This window comes from Natrix helvetica (genome assembly GCF_964273705.1).
Source record: "Natrix helvetica genome assembly, chromosome: 1".
NCBI lineage: Eukaryota > Metazoa > Chordata > Lepidosauria > Squamata > Natricidae > Natrix > Natrix helvetica.
Genome location: NC_138548.1, coordinates 205,260,383 through 205,279,294, shown reverse-complemented (window position 1 = coordinate 205,279,294; position 18,912 = coordinate 205,260,383). Strand labels below are relative to the sequence as shown.

Below are 18,912 nucleotides of genomic sequence, written 5' to 3'. Positions count from 1 at the left end.
TTTTATATAAGCAACACATGGCTATTATGAGAGGAGGTTTAAAAGCTTTATCTAAAATATGTTATAAAGATGTATTGTGATTGGATGATGTTAGGATGATTTAATAGAATGTTACCATATAATACTATTCTAGATTTTGAAAATTATATATAAAAGGATGTAACTAGAATATTAATGCTACAAATGGCAAAAAATAGATGACTGTGCTGCTACTGGAAAGATACAGGTTGATGCAATGAAAATGTATAATAAAAACTAAGCTAAATTTAGTTCACTAGTAGTATGTATAAAATGAAGTGACAATAGGTATAGTTAAATAATGATTAATAACAATAACAATACATATAGATATATTAGTTTGAAAATATGAAATTTTATATAAACAACACATGGAGAATATGAGAGGTTTAAAAGCCTTATCTAGAATGTGTTATAAAGATGTATTGCAATTGGATGATTTTAGGATGATTTAATAGAATGTCATGATATAATCCTATTCTAGATTTTGAATATTATATATAAAAGGATGTAAAAAATTATAGTTAAATTAAGGTTGAGATATAATAATCGTGATATACATGAATATATGTGAATTTAAAATATGCGATTTAATATGAAAAGCAGGTGATGACTATGGAAGAGATGCATGGAAATACTGTAACCAACTGACACACTTTTTACAATTTGTAATGTAAGATGGTTTTTTTTATGTTTGTTTGTCTTTGTTCAAAAATAAATAAAAATTGTATAAATAAATAAATTACTTCTTGCATTTCCTAACTTCAGTTTCATTCCAAACTATTTTAGCACTTAATTCTAAATTCCATTCAGTTTGCTCCTTGTTTTATCCTCCCAATCTACTTCCAGTTATTATTATTTTTTATCAAAATCTGCATTTCCCTCCCTCTCCTAAACATAATCCCTCCTTAGCCTCTCTGACCACATTCTTTGCAAGGAGATAGATAGATAGATGGATGGATGAATGGATGGATGGATGGATAGATGATAGATAGATAGATAGATAGATAGATAGATGGATGGATGGATGGATGGATGGATGGATGGATGGATAGATAGATGATAGATAGATAGATATAAAGTTTCCTTGCAAAGAATATAGTATCTTTGCAAGAATATCTTTCCTTCATCCTCAACTTTTCTCTTTTTTGCATTTTTTCCTAAAACTTCCACCATACATCCATTTCTATTCTCTTTATTAATGTAGCTCCATACATGTCTCTGCAACTCTGTAATATCTCTTCCCTCCATTGTTTTCCCTCTGTTTGCTTCTTTTCCCCCCTTCCTTATCCATTTTCTAAGCTCTATTCTTAATTCTACCAGATAATGGTTTATCTCACATTCAGAACCTCTCAATACCCCTATATCATTCATTAATTATTTCAATCTGCCACCATAAACAATCAAATCAATAATGCTTTTAGCTTACAGTCATTTTTCCATGTGTATGTACGGATTGACATGCTTAAATTTTTTCTTTTCTAAGAGGGTACTCTTTAAATAGTCACCATGGCCATTCAATATTAGGTCTTCATTTGATTTTCTCATTCTTGCACATTTATTCATGCCTCCTTACAAATCATTTCCCCTAACCTATCATGACAATTCAGAATACCATGTAATTTTCCACAAAATCTGTATCCCATTGGCTAACTGATATAAGCAATGCATTGACACATGTAATACTACAAATATGACTCCAATAGCATTCGAAGTTATGAATATAAATCCAGTCAGAAGCCTTGGCTAGTTAAGGCTGACAACTGTTGATTTTCATTAATGTAATGTTGCATTTGATGTCATTTTTCTTGTCACCTTTTACAACCCAGTCATAAAACAAAGAATCAAGAACATACTGATGTTGACAGAGCGCCCTCTACTGACTACAAAGAGAATAAAAGTACTGTATTCATGTCTCTGAATTAAGTTTGTGTCCTAGTGACAGAGTGGCATGATAATATGTATTATTCTTGATAACAATACAAAAAACATATCTTCTGTATCTTCTTTGCAGACTTCTTTTTGGCTCCCCAATCTGTATACAACTATGGTAGTATATGGTGACTCTCCATCTAAGAAATTAAGTCTGACCTTGTTTTAGATTTTTTTTCAGGTCAAAGTTGGCTCGGTGCTGTCCATTAGCTGGGCATAAATAGGATACCCTGAGGCAAGTCTCACAGTCCATGAGAGAAGATTAAAATTACTTTCAGAGAAGTTCCATGGCAAATTAGATTCCTTTTTTCTTCTGTTCATTAACCTGACTGGATCACTCTGCTTTGAGCCATAGAACATTGCAATTCTGTCTGCGAAATTGGGTCAGAAAAGATTATTCAGGGTCTTTGCAGTTTACTGTATGGTGCCTTCAAAAGATCCCGGCATAATAAAATATCTATCCCAGATACCTGGGTTTGTAAATTGAGATTCCATGTCAATGAGCCAAGCTGAGGTATGTCGGATGACTGCAGATACACGAAAGATGCTGAAGGCTGAGAAAGATATCTTCATGACAGATGAGAAGCTGGTGCCATTGCTGGTCGAATTTTTTTAGTCATAATGCCACTTCAAGGAATAGCAAGGTTTCTGCTGAAGAAATCAAAAGGCTGGGTTGGGGATAAAAGGGGGTGAGAGAAAATACACACACAATGAAATATTACCTTCCAAAATTTATTAGTAAGTTATACCACCCAGGGTCCATAACAAGCATGTTTCCCAAATGCAAGATAAACAAGCAAAGAATTGTCACAGTCTTTCAGTCATTTTGCAAGCTGGTTTGTCAACAGCTCATTGTCTAGTCATGAATAAAATACTGTTTTCTAAATTAAGAGTCCACTAAGCCCAACTTCACAGTTCAATTAGGTAACCCAAGTCAGTTCATCTTCTAGGGCAGGGGTGTCAAACTCAATCACATCATGTGACATGTACATTTTTTGCCTTTGCAAGGCAAAGTGGGCACGTGACGCATCTGGCCCACGGGCCACCAGTTTGACAGGCCTGTTCTAGAGGGTATTTTACTCCAGAAACATTAGATGTGAAAAAAAACTGGAAAAGGTGGGAGAAAAAAGAAAAGGAGGGTGACCACCAGCAGGGTGGATGGACTTACAACAGCAATGACTGCATTATTGGAAGATTTCAAGAAACAGGTTAGGGATAGATCAGCAGGGGAGGGGGGAACTATCATTGTGCTCACTAGGAATCAAAAGCAACCTGATGGCACATAATCATCAATCAATCAATATAAAGAGTGCAATGTATGATTTCATCAATCTCTTATACATTTGCTCAGTTGGTGAATGCAATGAAGTTCATCAGCTACTACTTTCCACCTACTATAAGAAACTTGCTGATAGCCCGGTGTTGTCCGGGTATTTAGTTATAGGGGGAAAATGTCCGTACCAAACATAATTTCTAATATTGGATTTTCCCCCTTACCAGAGGGGGTTCCCTTGTGGAGTACTGTGAAGCTGTTACCATGGCAACTTCACTGCGCTGTACGTTAGAACCCATTTTACGGCAGTACAGTAGATGCCATTTGAAGGCACAACAGTGTGTTTGCAACAGAACATACACCCCGAGGGGTGTTAGGAGTGTCTTACCCCAAATTATTTGTTTCCAGAGAGAATGTTATCTGTGTTCCAAGTTTGTTTGAAATTGCTCCAGGCATTCCAGAGTTATGCTGGAACATACACTCATGCACACAGATAGATAAATAGATAGATAGATGATTGATAGATAGATAGATAGATAGATAGATAGATAGATAGATAGATAGATAGATAGATTCAATGCAGCAAAATTTTTCATGTTATGTGCAGAAACGAGAATAAGATAACAATAAACTCCAGAAGAAGTTCTTTTTGGCCCAACCACCTTTCAATTTCCCAGTGAGGCAATTTGGTCTTGGGGCAACAGAACAATAATTGTTCAATTATATTTTTGACTCCTGTTTCCCTTGTAGAGGAATGAGATATTGTTACTGCTTGTGTGACATATGTCAGTTATTTCAGCTTTTCTTTATGTCAAATGCTATGTCAAATGGCTGCTACAATGTGGGCAAGATATGCAATAAATGAATTGTAGCTTTATATCATTTTATTTGTGAATACACACACATACCAATGACCAATGCAAACATTTAAAGGCACCAACCTTATGTATTCAGTTTCACCTGGTCAGCGCAGGTGAGAAACTTTTGGAGGTGTTCAGAACATTTGATTGAAGAACTCTGATTTGTCTTAAGGCACTCCTCGAATGCAGTAAATGGCTCAGCACAATCTCGGCGAATCTTCTGAACAATTGGGCTACAATAAAAATCCCATAGATTTATAAATAAGAAAAAAAATGGACAAAGAACAGTGCAGAAACATAGTAAAAACGATGGAATACATTGTTCTCACAGCTACCAAGTTGCAGTGGCTGCACACAGAAATGTTATGAAATCTACAGGCAGATAATGGAGCGAAAGTTCAATTAATCAAAGCTGATTTCCCCACAAAGGCAAAACAACACCCCAGCCCAAGGGAACTTACTGGGATGATGTACATTTGGCCATTTCAAGTTTGAGTTGGTGACAGTCCTGCTGCCAGGAAGAAGGGTTAGCAGCCACACACCGGCCATATTGCTCGGCTTCTTTGTGGCAGTGCTGCAAGGTTATTTCCAGAGCTGCCTGCCTGTTTTGAGGGAGACAAGTTTTTTTAAAAAAATCCTGAATGCCTTTCCATCAAAGACAGATAACGACAAAAAGAAATGCAAAAATGTTTAATATACCTTTAAAACATTATGAAAAACACATGGAAGTGGCTACTTCTGACTGGCTTCAACACTGTTCAGGAGGCACCACAGTTTACTCACCAAAAAACTGCCAGAACACAACTGGTTTCCCCTCCATTGGGACTTCAAAACTTAATTTTCTCTCTCTCTTTCTCACTCGGGCTATTACACAGCCTTATACCTTGCAGAGTTTCAAAGATAATATACGTATTATTGTGTAAGTTTTCCTACATCACTGCCCACCATTTACTACCATGGGTTGTCAAGGTCACAATTGAGACAGCTTTAAAAGGAGATCCAGCAAGGCTGCTACTTGTGACCAACCTCTATGATCACGTACAAAGTAGCAAGTACAGTACAGGCTGGAAATCCGCAGCCAAAATGTCGCCGTGTGTCGCTCTCCTGCTTTCCCAAACCCATCAGGTTGGCACCTGCAGGCAACCAGTCATTGGGTTATGTGTACATTTAATCTGATCCTGTAAGTATTATGGATTGAAACCTCTGCAGATGCAAGTTAAAGACCGAGGAAGCAAGAAAACCTTAGATCTGAAAAAGGGCTTTGGAGCAGAGCTTTAAAAAGAACACACACACACTCACATGCCGCACTCGGCTCCACAAAACCACACACGTTACTTCCTTGTCTCCAACACGCATGCTCCCTCCCCACCACCGGACTTCTTTCTGCGCATGTTCAAACGAGCCGCGGCCGGGCGGAGCTTAAAACCCAGTCACTAGGACCCAAGAGAACGCCTCGCGCCTTTGCGCACGCGCAGTTGGGACGCCGCCGTCGCTTTGGCTAGACCTAGAGCCACGTGTATAGCTCATTCATAAAGGGGCGTGAGCTCGAAGCGTTGGCTCCGCCGGCGCTTGCGAAGAGGCGACGCATGCGCGCTTTTACCGCCCAGGCCGGGAGCATGGGCGCTTCATTGGCGCCTACCCCGGAAGTGGAAGGAAGCGAGCCCGAAGCGAGCCGGCGGCAGCGGCTCCCGGAAGAAGGATGGTGGCAACAGCGGTGGCCGGTCCCGGGCCGGGGCCGGGAGACGAGTTGGTGCAAGACGTGATTCCATATCGGAGGCGGTCGCGTCTGCTATGGGGGACGGTGTTGCCCTTCTGCGTCCTCTACCCGCTCTGGCTGTGGGCTTGGGGGGCGAGCGCCTTCGCCTGGGCTTGGGGGTCAGCCGCTGGCACCGAGACCCCTGAAGCGGCGCTTCTTTTCCTCGCCGCCATTGGGGTCGTCCACCTTCTCACGGCCTTAGCCGGCCTGTGGAGCGTCAACGTCCACTGCTTGCTCTACTGCTGTTGGGTCAGTCCCGCGCCGGGGAAGGGAACGGGGGACCCAAAGACCACCCGGGAGAGGGTCGCGGAATGGTGGATGGGCGGGCGGATCACCTTTGCACAGATTGGCATTTTTTTTTCTGTCTGGGGCTTTTGAGATCAGATCAGGGGAAGTGGGGAGAAGCCGTCTCTCATTTCCCCACCCCTTTCCCGGGCTTTACAGGTGGTCCTCGACTTACAACAGTTCCTTTAGTGACTGTTCAAAGTTACACCGGCACCGCAAATAGTGACTTATGACCGTTTTTCAGACTGATGACCATGGCAGCATCCCTATGGTCCCATGATTTCCATTCAAATGCTTGACAGTTGAACTCGTATTTAGGATTAGTTGCAGTGTCCAGGAGTCATTTTGGGACCTTCTGACGAGCAAAGTCAATGGAGAACCCAGATTCATTTAACAACCACCTTACTAATTTAGAACTGCAGTGATTCACTTAACAAATAGGGCAAGAAAAGTCGTAAAATGGGACAAATTCAATGAACACATTTTTTCACTGAACAACACATTTTGGGCTCAGTTGTGGTCGTAAGTTGAGGACTACCTGTATTTTCTTGAAGAGGTGTCAGTGCTCAGGTGTGTCTAGAGAGGTTCCTTGCACTCACTGATAAGATGGCCAAACTTTGGAGTCTTAAATCCAAATGCTGTTGAGACTGAAAGGAGAAAACAACTGTAAAGCCTCATGGAGTCGCTGGGATTTTGCTTCTGTATTGTGCTTCTACTTGAGGCTTTGTTATGAAAACAAATACAACACACTTGCTGAGGCATACACTTTTGTTAAGCTTACTCTTGTTTAATGTCCTGACTAGTTTTAATGTGCTCAAGTTATAGTGAATAGGTTTCTTTTTTTGCATGTAAAGGCAGTTTATTCTACATACATTGATTGCTTATTTTGGAAGCTAGGGATGTAATAGAATGTGATAGGAAGTGGTCATTTGAATTTTAATGAATGTAATTGAATTGGAAGTAAATCTGCTTGAGATTCTTTTCTTTAAAGTCATTGATATGGATGGGATATTTTAGATTGTCTGTTTTCTTTTAAAAAAGAAGTTTTTTTAAAAAAGAATTGTTAATTTTAGTCATGATGGTTTTATTTAACATATTTTAAATATTTTTGTAAACTAGTGTGGCTTAAGCTTTCCCCTCAGTTTCTCACCTCTATTCCTTTTTAAAATTCTCTACAATATTTATCTTTCATGAACAATTGAGTAGATCCCAAATTTCCATTCTTGGGAGACATAATATTTTTCTCTAGAAGAAAATTGAGTTTCCCAGAGCCTGCCAGTATCAACATATACACATTAGTATATTTCAGTGCCCAGTTTGGAAATTACAGAATAATTGATCAAACCATCACAGTGACACAGTGACTTAAAAGTAGATTTCTAGCTTCTCTTTTCTTTGGAAAATTAATATAAATATAAATGCTGCTTGTGATTTTGCTGTGTTAAAGCTTCATTGCAGTAGTGGTTGGAGAAGAAATTTGTACAAGATAGGATGCTAGTTGTTCTTTTGCTAAAGGGTTATCCAATTTCTGGTAAAGATTAGATAATGTCAGACCACTGGATGTTCTACTGTAGTACTCATAATAATTTGATTATATCTGCCTCTTTAACAGGAGCCTTGTGATATTAGTGTACTTTCGTTTTCATTTACCTGCTGCCTTTTGAAAGAGAAAATGAAAAATCTGTAATTCATGGGTATATATTCAGTTTGTTTTTCAAAAAGTCCCAGTTTCATAGTCATAGAACATAATCTGCCTGTGATTGAAAAAGTAATATCAGTTGGAATGGGTAATATTGGTTAAAATGAATAGGTATATTTCAGCAGTAGGACAATAGGCCAACTGGAATCATAATCTGAATTTAGTAACTGTTGGTATCAGGGGCGTTTGGCTTTAACAAAGCATGTACCGTAATAGAATGTAGCTAACAATGACTTTGATCTTAGGCTAGGTTGATTCAACAAAAGATTATGAAACTAGCTTTCTGCCTCTTATTGTCATTTAGTGGTGCTCCTCATTTATTTTCTCACCTATAACCTCCTCCATTGTTTAGAAGGCTTCTAAGCCTTACAGACAGGTCATTTTGCACAGTTCTTATTATATGCAGGCCTAACAAAAGAAGCCTTGACTAATTCTTAAATGATCTGCGGGGGAGGGAGGGGTGAGGACTAAAGTGTAACAAACATCTAGATATTGCTTTGCACAGTTGCTTTCTAGAATTGATGCATTGCCATGGTTCATTCATTTTAAGTATTAATATGTTCTGTGTCTGATTACTTCAGAAAAGTCAAAGGTAAATTGCATTTTTCCATTAGCTTAATTTTGGATCAGACAGTGCATGTGATAAAGCCTAAAGTAGGCTAATATTTGAAGCTCATTTATTTAATGCCTGATGGACTTCTTTTGAGGAGAGTGTTTCAGAAATGAGACACAACTATAGAAACAATTTCTCCCTGATGCTACTCACTTAGCGCCCAGGGGATGCTGTCTTTGATGGCAAGGAGAGAAACTACAGGGTTTCTTTGCAAGGGGCGTGGTTAATGAATCCTACAAAACGATTGCATTATTTAAATTTCTACTATGCAAAGTGAAATTTCTAAGGAATTGGTATGGTAATTGGTTACAGCTCAGTGGAAATAATCAATGAAATATTTTGTATATACATCTACTAAAATTTGTAGATGTTTATTAATGAAATATTACAGGAAAAAGAATCAACTTTAAATTTATGGTTAACAAAATTGCAAAGTCGTAATAGAAAGCAATTTTTTAAAAAAATTATCAGGAATTTATCTTATTTTAGCATTGCTACCGTATGATCACATTCATGTCACTTAGTTGCGTCAAATGTTTGCTCTATTGTAATGAGTCTCTTTTCTAAACATGTACTGTTTTCTTCTGACAACATCTTTTTCCATTTTGCACACACAAAGATTAACAGTGTCTAAAGTTTCAAGTGCAACTGCATGTGTGCTAGCCTCGGATTAACAGAATTTTACTTGTGTTAAACATGATTTGATATCGATTTACAATACACATTAAACTGAATATTACATTATTCAGACACACTAATTGCAACCTACCTGTCTTACGTTTAAATAAAACCAGTACAATTAATACAAATGTAGCTTTATCCCGAAGTGCAGCTGTTCCTTCTCTCTTGTGGAGAAAATACTAAATATTGTTTGATTTGATTCAAATTCTAAAGACTGATTGTTCAAACTATTTGCCTTTCAGGTGCGCAGTCCCAGGAAAGCCACCTTGGCTAAAGTTGTGCCAACTCCAAATAATGGCTCCGCAGAACTGGTACCACTCCAGCGAGATCGGGTGAGAAATTAAATCATGGTGTTCAGTTGAGGACAGTTCCCTTTTCTCATCAATTTGTTATAGCTCATTTAAGTTTGACTGCTGATTTTGACTTAGCACTTTGTGTAAAGAAAAAATTAAGGGATCCAGAAATGTGGATCTGATCTCAAACAGGTTAGGCATGTGTTATCAATGGCTTGAATCCTGAATTGAATCTTCACAAAGAGAAGAGCTGATTTCAACCATCGAGGGGTTTCTAATTTAAGGAAATAATATATTACTACCAGTGTAACAACGGTTCCCTGAGCGCGCGCTTTGCTCGTGTGTACGCGCTTCGCACGTACCAAACGCGCTCCGCACGTACCAAACGCGCTCCGCGCACTCCCGTTGCATTTGAAATTAGCTCAGAAACTTAACTTCTACTGCAGCCCCAGTGAGTGAAACAGCTGAGGCGCAGCAATCTGCTCTGCCGCACCTATCTGCTGGGCTTCAAACAAAGGAAATATAGGTCAGTATAGCGTAGGGGCAAGCGGGTGAGCCCGCCTCATTGTCAGAGCGAACCAGTTTGCTCTCAGCTGATCATTGGAGCTACCGATTCACCCGAAGCGGCTGAATCCCATCCCTGCTTTTTAATCCTACTTTCCCTTAAGATTCCTTCCCATCTGCAGCACTTGTCTCAACAGATCACAATTGCAGCACCTACCATACTGGAACAATATTCTAGCGGTATCATGAGTTCTGAGTGGGAAGACTGTGAAATTTGACAGAAAATGTATCTCCCCACTTTCCCACTGATATTCTCTTGCCAACAGATACAAACATTTGCTTTTATGAAAATTAAATTCATTTGTGACTAGCAGCTTTATTATTTTTAAAGCTGCAAAATCACAGCTGGGTTATGTGCTGGGTTGTATCCCTTGCTGTAGCGTTTATGTTTGCCTTGGCCTGTTGTAGCAGGGAGACCGGTAGGCAGCTTCCTCATAGTGTGTCACACTTAATGGCAGAAATCTCCAAACTGGCTCCATGTACGCAGAAAGTTAATTTGTGTGTCCCTTCTAGGGAGAAGATGGAGAAGAGGTTCTTTCCTTTGAATTTCAAAAAATCAAATACTTTTGTGAGCTAAGCGAAGGCAAAAAATTCCTTCCGGTGGCATTTCCTGTGGAGCACCCACTGCAGTATTATCAGAATGCTCGTGGTTACCAGGAAGACAAAGAAATCAAAGCAGCAGAAAAGAAATATGGCACCAACAAGTAAGTAGGACAAAGGCGGGCTACAGTATTTATCTGTAATATTTATCATAAACTTAAGACAGGAATATCTGAGCTCTTGACCGTTAAATATTCAGCTTAATTAGTCTATAGCTATTGACAGCGTGTTGGTCAGTGGTGGGTTCCTGCCGGATTGCACCAGATCGTGCGCGCTCCCTTTTGGCGCTAAACCAGGATCGCGCGCTCCCTTTCGGCGCTAAACCCGGATCGCGTGCTCCCTTTCGGCGCTAAACCCGGAAGTACGGTCTTGCCCCGCCCCTGGCGACGCGACGATGCTTGCCTGCGCTCCACCAGCTCGGCTGGGAACGGAGACGTTTCTCTGCTCAGCAATGTCTTCAGTGGAGTGGTGGCAGCCTGGCAGGCTGAGCCTGCGTCCCTTTCAGGCGCTCCGCTCCGCTGAGGAAACGTCTCCGTTCCCAGCCGAGCTGGTGGAGCGCAGGCAAGCGTCGTCGCGTCGCCAGGGGCGGGGCAAGAACGTACTTCCGGGTTTAGCGCCGAAAGGGAGCGCGCAATCCGGGTTTAGCGCCGAAAGGGAGCGCACAATCCGGGTTTAGCGCCGAAAGGGAGCGCGCGCGATCCGGCAGGAACCCACCACTGGTGTTGGTGATATGTTACCTAGCATTGATTGCCAGACGGATATGGAAGAGAAGTTTCTAGTTAATAATTCACAATAGCAAAAAATAATTTTTTATTGCTTCTTGCTGCACTTCTTAATTAAGCTGATATGCTGCCTTTCCACAGTTCCAGCTGACTATCTACATTAAAGTATATGTATATGTCTGCTAGAAGGCTTTTTTATTCTCCAACATTGACTTACAATTCTATCATTTGTAAATTAAACAAGCTGAATATAGACACTTAGCAGCCATGAGATTCATTGCTCTCTATCTTGCCAAGATCAATTTTATTCCAATCTTATTCCTTTGCATGAGGTGGGTCTACGACAGCTTGCCACAGCCAACTTGCTGTAGTCAACTCGCTTTGGCCAACTCGCCATGGAACGACTCACGATGGCCAACTCGCTGCGGGACAAGAGTTACATTAATATTGAAGAAATAGTGGAATAGAATCATTTGAAAAAGGGTGCCAAAGGAGGGATAAAATGAAATGCGCAATGCAAAAATTAAAATATTTTTTTTATTTTAAATAATTAAATTGAACTGTTGAATTGTCCTGCAGCGAGTTGACCATAGTTAATTGTCCCACAGTGAGTTGGCCACGCGGAATTGGCCAAAGCGAGTTGTCCCATTGTGGCATGTGGTTGCATGAATCCTAAGCTCATTTTGACTCATTTTCCTGCCTTTCTACATTCCCAATAACTCATCTTTCCATCCTGTATCATGGAAGGAAGTTCTTCATCTCGTTCATCCAACCCCTCATAACAAGCTGTCTTATCCTATTTAAAGACCCTCTGTGTTCAGGCATGCCTTTGTAATTAAAAACACATTAGCTCTCCCGAAGGCATAGATCTGCTTTCCTTATCCCAACTGTAGACACAATTTCTCCCTTTATTCCCACTGTATAACTATAACTTTCTTGTCTTAAAAGCTAAAGAAAAGCAAAAAACAAAACAAAACCTCAGTTTCCACAGCTGTAACCCAGTTTTCCTAAACTTGGCACTTTCCCAGTATCCAGAATTACAACTGCTTTTGTTCTTACCGAGTTGTTGATGTGGACTGGGGATATGGAAGCATTTTCAGCTACAATGTACATGAAGGTTCTTTCCCCCCTAATTATTCCAGTAGTTATTTAATTAGTTATTAAATATTAAGTATTGATTATTATCCACTGATGATGAAAATTATGGGTCTGACAATGACAACTGAGGAGCAGTCCCAGTTAAGTAGTGCCTGCTTTAAAGTTCTGAGCTTTGAAGGATATTTGATGAAGCCAACGTGAAAATAGAAGAGAGCGAGAAATAGGTAAGGAAAATGAAACCTTCATGATCCAAAGCAGAGGTGGAGAATCTGTGATCCTCCTGACAATGTTGTCATATCTCCCAGAATACTAGAAGTTAAATGCAGCAAAACCGAATGTTTTGCAAATTGAGTGGGCTCAAGAAAGGGGTGAGTGCTACAATGAACAAGATTCTGCTTTTCACACAGGGCAGAAATGGTTGTGCCAGAATTCCTGGAACTCTTCAAAGAGAGAGCAACAGCTCCTTTCTTCGTCTTTCAGGTAATAAAAGCTGTATGCCAAGGCACAACACCAAGTGTATTTTTTCATTGTTTCTTAAATTGACAAAGGGATAAGCAAATGCTGATGTCATTCAAAGCTGTTGATTCCCAGATCATTATGAGTTATAAGCTTTTTGCAGCTTATTTATGTAGTATGGACTTGTTCAGACGTCCTCAGCAAAGAAAGTGGAAATACTTATATTTATATAAATATTTCATTGTGGCTCCTAGCTTCCAAAAAGTTGCCGAACTGCGTGATCCCTAAAATCCTTTGATTCTGCTTTTCACAGGTATTTTGTGTGGGCCTGTGGTGCCTGGATGAATACTGGTATTATAGCGTCTTCACTCTTTCCATGCTGGTAGCTTTTGAAGCATCTCTTGTCCAGCAACAAATGAGGAACATGTCTGAGATCCGAAAAATGGGTAACAAACCCTACATGATCCAGGTAAGCAAGGGCAAGACATGATGAGATTCAAATAAAGCTTGAAGGCTCCAGTGCTGCCTCCTCCTCCTCCTCTCCCCCACCCACCCACCCCCGCCCCCATCTGCAGAGATTCTAATGAGCTGTTAACTTCCAGAATATTGGAGGTCCCGTCACTCAGGGTGACATGAATAACAGTTGCTGTACTCGTTAAGTAGGCTTGCTAAAGAGAGAGGAGCTGACAGAAAAAGCAGAGTGATTGATATGTGGGATTTTCAGTAAGACAGGAAGAGTTGCCCCAACCTTAGAAACTAAGCTGGAAAGGTGCTTAATTATCAAAATATTTTCATTTGTCATCCCAATCTTCACATTTTTCTCCCCTTCCAGTATTCACCAGCTACTAAGACATCTCCATTTTTCTTGGCTTTGTAAATGTATTGGTTTCTTCCATGAAAGCAATGATTAAATTTTGGATAAATTTAGGAACAGACTAAATTTACAGAGAAAGTGTATATATGTTACGGTGAAAGACTGAAATCTGGTGAATGTCGACATTCACCGGTGAAAGACCGAATATTTCATTACATTGTTTTACATTCGGACCTTCACCGGTGAATGTCGACATTCACACAGTCGCTTGGTGTATGTCCGAAAATACCCTTATCCTCTCGACACCCTTACCCTAATACCTCGGCTCCTCGCTTCCTTTTAAGCGTCTTCTATTCGCGGAGTTTTTTTTTTTTTTTAAACCTGCGATCCTTAAGAAGACGCTTAAAAGGAAGCGAGGAGCCGAGGTATTAGGGTAAGGCAGTGATGGCGAACCTTTTTTGGCTCGCGTGCCACAAGTGGGGGGAGCGCAGGGGGGTCTAGTGTGGGCGTGCCGCACCCATAATACAACGTGCGACCCCCCCAGTGCGCATGCACGCACAACGCGTGACCCCCCCATTTTTACATGCTTTTTTCGCCCTCCCCGGGCTCCAGAGCTCTTAAAACGACCCTCCGAGCAACCCGGTTTGCTCGGAGGGTGGTTTTAAGTGCTCCGAAGGCATCAGGGACCGTCCAAGGCTTCCCTGACGCCTTCGGAGCGCTTAAAACGACCCTCCGAGCAACCCGGAAGTCACTTCCGGTTTGCTCGGAGGGTGGTTTTAAGCACTCCGAAGGCTTCAGGGACGTTCCCTGAAGCCTCCGAGGGGGCGGGGGAGACTCTTTTCGCCCTCCCAAGGCTCCTATAAAGCCCCTGGAGCCTGGGGAAGGTGAAAAATAGCTTTTAAAAAGGTGAACTCAGCTGGCCAGCGCGCGCATGCGCGCTGGCCAGCTGACAGGGCAGCGCCTCGCGTGCCCTGACAAATGGCTCCGTGTGCCACTTGTGGCACGCGTGCCATAGGTTCGCCATCAATGGGGTAAGGGGATTAGGGTAAGGGTGTCGAGAGGATAAGGGTAATCCTCTCGACACCCTTACCCTAATCCCCTTACCCTAATACCTCGGCTCCTCGCTTCCTTTTAAGCGTCTTCTATTCGCGGAGTTTTTTTTTTTTAAACCTGCGATCCTTAAGAAGACGCTTAAAAGGAAGCGAGGAGCCGAGGTATTAGGGTAAGGGTGTCGAGAGGATAAGGGTATTTTCGGACATACACCAAGCGACTGTGTGAATGTCGACATTCACCGGTGAAGGTCCGAATGTAAAACAATGTAATGAAATATTCGGTCTTTCACCGGTGAATGTCGACATTCACCAGATTTCGGTCTTTCACCGTAACATATACATTCCATCCATTTTTTATTCTTACGTTCTATTATTTTTATGAACAAATTCTTTTGGTTAAAAGTACCATGAAAGTCACATAGGTGGGTGTTGCTTCTCCAAAGCTACTTCAGCCCAAGGATCCAAAATATTATTTTGCTGCCTCTTTATTTTTCAGGTTTACAGAAACAGGAAGTGGCGGCCAATTTCCAGTGATGAAATAATTCCAGGGGACATTGTTTCAGTCGGTAATGGAGGTCCCTTGCTTGTGGCAAATAAAGAACTACCCACCTTTTTCTATTTCAAAGGGTTTTTGGCTTTTGTCTGTATTCAAATACTCCTATATATTAGTAAAACTGCCAGGTATTGAATGAGAATTAGGGCAGAAAGAAGTCTGTCCAGATCTGTGAGGCTACATTTTGTGACATAAGCTGAACTTAGGTTAATATTGTTATAAAGAGGAAGAACTTGCTTGTAAAAATGTTACTTTTATGTCAAAAACTGTACTGAAGTTTTTTTCCCCCCCTGGCCATTCCTTGTGAACGTGCAGAAGGCAGCATAGAAGAGGCAGAAAGCATTTGGACCTCACTGGAGAGACTCAGGAAGGCATATAACATACTAGCAAAAAAGAATTGATATGTCAGCAACTTTTTCTTGCTGTTTAGTGGGAAAATCATCCTTCATTTGTGCTGCCTAAACAGGCTGAGCTCTCCTGAGGAAAGAAGAACAGCTTGCAAGTCCTTCACAATCCTTAGAGTAATCTAGATCCTGACCAAGTCCATATATTCTCCCAACACCTTTCTGAGCATTCAACTTTTTATTCCAGGCCGCTCTCCCCATGAGAATCTTGTACCGTGCGACATGTTGCTGCTGCGAGGAAGGTGTATTGTAGACGAAGCCATGTTAACCGGAGAGTCAGTCCCTCAAATGAAGGTTTGTGCCAGGGTTCCAAGTAATAGACCCATAGAAAGCAAAACTCTGAGGCGGGTAGGTTCCTCAAAGAATAGCTTTATTGGATATATCATATTGGCACGTATATAGTGAAAACGGGCTCTTAAGGCTCCCACAGTTTTTACCTAATCAAAAGTAAAAGTTTGTAAAAGGGAGAAAAAGTCATGATCCGTCACATGACACTGCTGTGATGACGCGGGTTTGACACCCCTGCTTTGGATCATTATCCGATTCTGGGGCCAACTCTCATTTGAATAAGGACAATTCTTAAATTTGAGAAAATACGTAATTTCTGTAAGCAAAAATATAGATAAAGAGAATTCAGCAAAGACTCTGCTTACATCTCCACCTAATCTCAGCAAATGTTGTGTATTTACTTATTGTCAATGCTCAAGTTCTGTTTTGTCCTATACAGGAGCCTGTTGAGGATTTGGATCCTGATCATGTCCTGGATATGCAAGCGGATTCCAGGTTGCATGTCATTTTCGGGGGAACAAAAGTTGTGCAGCATATCCCGCCACAAAAAGCCAGTACTGGCCTGAAACGTATGTAGCGACTAAACCAGCGTGAACAAAATTGGGAGCAAGGACAAGGGAAGAGATAGAAGAAAAATCAATAAATTATAATTTCCCTTAGAAAGACATTTTTTTCTAGAATATTGTACTCATATAGCGCTTCTCAGATCACTTTTGTCAGATTGTGAGAAAGAGTAGTGCAACATATTGACTGAATTTACTGATAAATATAGCTAGTCCAAGTAGGCTCTTCAGATTATAACTTCTGCCTTTTTAATTTGATGTATGATGACTTTAAAAAAAATTGCATAAGTGTTATAGTGTTCACATTTGCTGGGGGTAGGGAGGGGTTCACCCAAATTCCCCATTTAAGCTTTATAGGGCTGTTTTGCAGAAATACACAATATTTTCCTTTCTCCCTTCTGCAGCTGTTGATAATGGGTGTGTAGCCTATGTTCTGAGGACAGGCTTTAATACTTCTCAGGTAAGAACTTCTGTGCTTTTATGTGAAAACAATTATGCATCTTCATCCTTCATCCTGGGGTTCTCTTCTCCAGCTCAAGAAGCAGAACTTGTAATTGGGCGCTCATGACTCTTTCTGACTAACTTACAAATCTAAGACATATATCTCCACTACCCAAAGTCCTTTAAAAATAGAACTTGAAGCAAGGATGAAATTGTGACGATGGGGTTGCTGTGTATTTTAAAGAAAGCCAATCGTCTGATGGAACAGTTTTCAAGTCTTCCACCTGCCTTCTACTATTTTGTGTTGTTTATGTTTAACTTGATGCTTTTTAAATTCCTAATAAAATGTTTCTTAAAACATTAGGGTTTTAAGGGAGTGGCTTGATTTGCTGACAAGGTTTTGATAAGCCAAAGTACATTAGTTGTTGTTTTTTGTGCATAATACTGCAGGGAAGCAAATTCCACAATTCCGTGAGTTGCAGTTCAGTGTGTCTAGAGTACTCTAAAATGGGGAACACTTTCTGACGATTTAGATAGTAGTCACATTTTTTGTATTATTCTGTCAATAATTCCTCTGAACTATAGCAGACTAATTATTCTTCCTCTCTCTCTCTCTCTCAGGGGAAGCTCTTACGTACAATCCTCTTTGGGGTGAAACGGGTAACAGCCAACAACTTGGAAACTTTCATCTTCATTCTTTTTCTCCTGGTCTTTGCCATTGCTGCCGCAGCCTACGTATGGATCGAAGGTAAATTTTGGCCTCTAATAAAGAAGAGAATATAGCATCGGTAGGAATGGCAAGGGTGTTGATGAGCTACAAAAAGGGATACTCAATTAGAACAGCTGCATAATTAAAGGGATAGATCTCTTATTGTTTTGGTTAATTTATTGAAGAGATTAGTTGTTCTTTGCTGGATTCCACAGCATTCCAGCACATTCCTGTAGCCAGAAGGAATTTTAAAAAGACAATATTCTTGATACATTTCTAGATTGATTATCAAGGGAAATGTTTCAGTTGATTATTCTTCAAAAGGTTCAGTATCATGCAGATACAATCCCTACTAGTCTGGTCTATAGATTAAAACTTTGAGGTCAGAAGACACTTGATTTCCCCTGGTGTACTTACAGTTTCATTGCGCCCTAGCATGTGTTCTGGGACTTAACAATCATCTTAGTCAATTGTGCAGCCATGACATATAAATGTGTATCTCTCTTCCTCTTTCCAAGGCACTAAAGACCCCAGCAGGAACCGTTACAAGCTTTTTCTGGAATGTACTTTAATACTAACCTCGGTTGTTCCCCCTGAACTTCCCATTGAGCTCTCCTTAGCCGTCAACACCTCACTCATTGCTCTTGCCAAATTATGTAAGTTCCAAGACCCATGGGAGTATGAGATTGCAAACTTTAAAAGTGTTAATGTTTAAAGAGAATGATATTTCTGATTCTGGGAAACACCCGTCTTTTATGCTACAAATTGTTTTGCTTATCGACTTGATTGACTGGGACATTGTGGTTTGTGATACTGCTGCCTTAAATGTAAAAAAATGTGGTTTGTAAAACTATTAGCAAACTGTAAAGAGCTTTCAAGTATTTCCTTCACCGGATCAATAAAGCAACTGAAATCTTCCCTTGTAATCTCAAACGAAGTTAAGATGACATGGGGAGTTTTCATTTTGCACACCTACTACTTGCCCTAATGCAACCTCTCCAGAATATTGACCTGACACTCCCAGAATTTGTCACAAAGCATGGACAACAGTTCTAGGAATAGTAATTTAGCACTCAACAGTGGTAAAAGTTTGTGAAATCATTTTGAACTATTTGCAGTCTGCAGAATTGTAACTTACAATGTGCCAAGTCCTGTTAATGGACAAAGAGATTCTAGTTAAAAAAAGAATATGGACAGAGAACTATGCCACATTTTTACGGAACACACCAAGCCAATGT

At 40.5% G+C, this 18,912-nt stretch overlaps 2 protein-coding genes across 2 annotated transcripts in view; one reads left to right on the top strand and one right to left on the bottom strand.

The window, feature by feature from the left end:
- Positions 1-1,533: 1,533 nt before the first annotated feature.
- CHCHD5 (coiled-coil-helix-coiled-coil-helix domain containing 5) lies at positions 1,534-5,532 on the bottom strand. The gene is made up of 4 exons (XM_081970568.1): positions 5,383-5,532; positions 4,545-4,685; positions 4,165-4,316; positions 1,534-2,618 (listed from the first exon to the last, which is right to left on the bottom strand). Coding segments are annotated over exons 1-3 (294 nt in total). The 5' UTR covers positions 5,385-5,532; the 3' UTR covers positions 1,534-2,618; position 4,165.
- A 149-nt stretch (positions 5,533-5,681) lies between these two features.
- ATP13A1 (ATPase 13A1) overlaps positions 5,682-18,912 on the top strand; it is a 37,709-nt gene continuing 24,478 nt past the window's right edge. The window contains exons 1-11 of the mRNA XM_081970546.1: positions 5,682-6,088; positions 9,360-9,449; positions 10,488-10,678; positions 12,802-12,874; positions 13,164-13,319; positions 15,213-15,282; positions 15,861-15,967; positions 16,401-16,530; positions 16,929-16,984; positions 17,587-17,713; positions 18,193-18,330. Of these exons, the coding sequence (XP_081826672.1) occupies positions 5,783-6,088; positions 9,360-9,449; positions 10,488-10,678; positions 12,802-12,874; positions 13,164-13,319; positions 15,213-15,282; positions 15,861-15,967; positions 16,401-16,530; positions 16,929-16,984; positions 17,587-17,713; positions 18,193-18,330 (1,444 nt within the window). The 5' untranslated portion in view covers positions 5,682-5,782. The remainder of the gene's footprint in view (positions 6,089-9,359; positions 9,450-10,487; positions 10,679-12,801; positions 12,875-13,163; positions 13,320-15,212; positions 15,283-15,860; positions 15,968-16,400; positions 16,531-16,928; positions 16,985-17,586; positions 17,714-18,192; positions 18,331-18,912) is intronic.

Coding starts and splice junctions, on each gene's coding strand:
- CHCHD5 (XM_081970568.1), bottom strand. Junction 4,317..4,544: donor GCCAAATGTACATCATCCCA/GTAAGTTCCCTT, acceptor TTTTTATTGTAG/CCCAATTGTTCAGAAGATTC.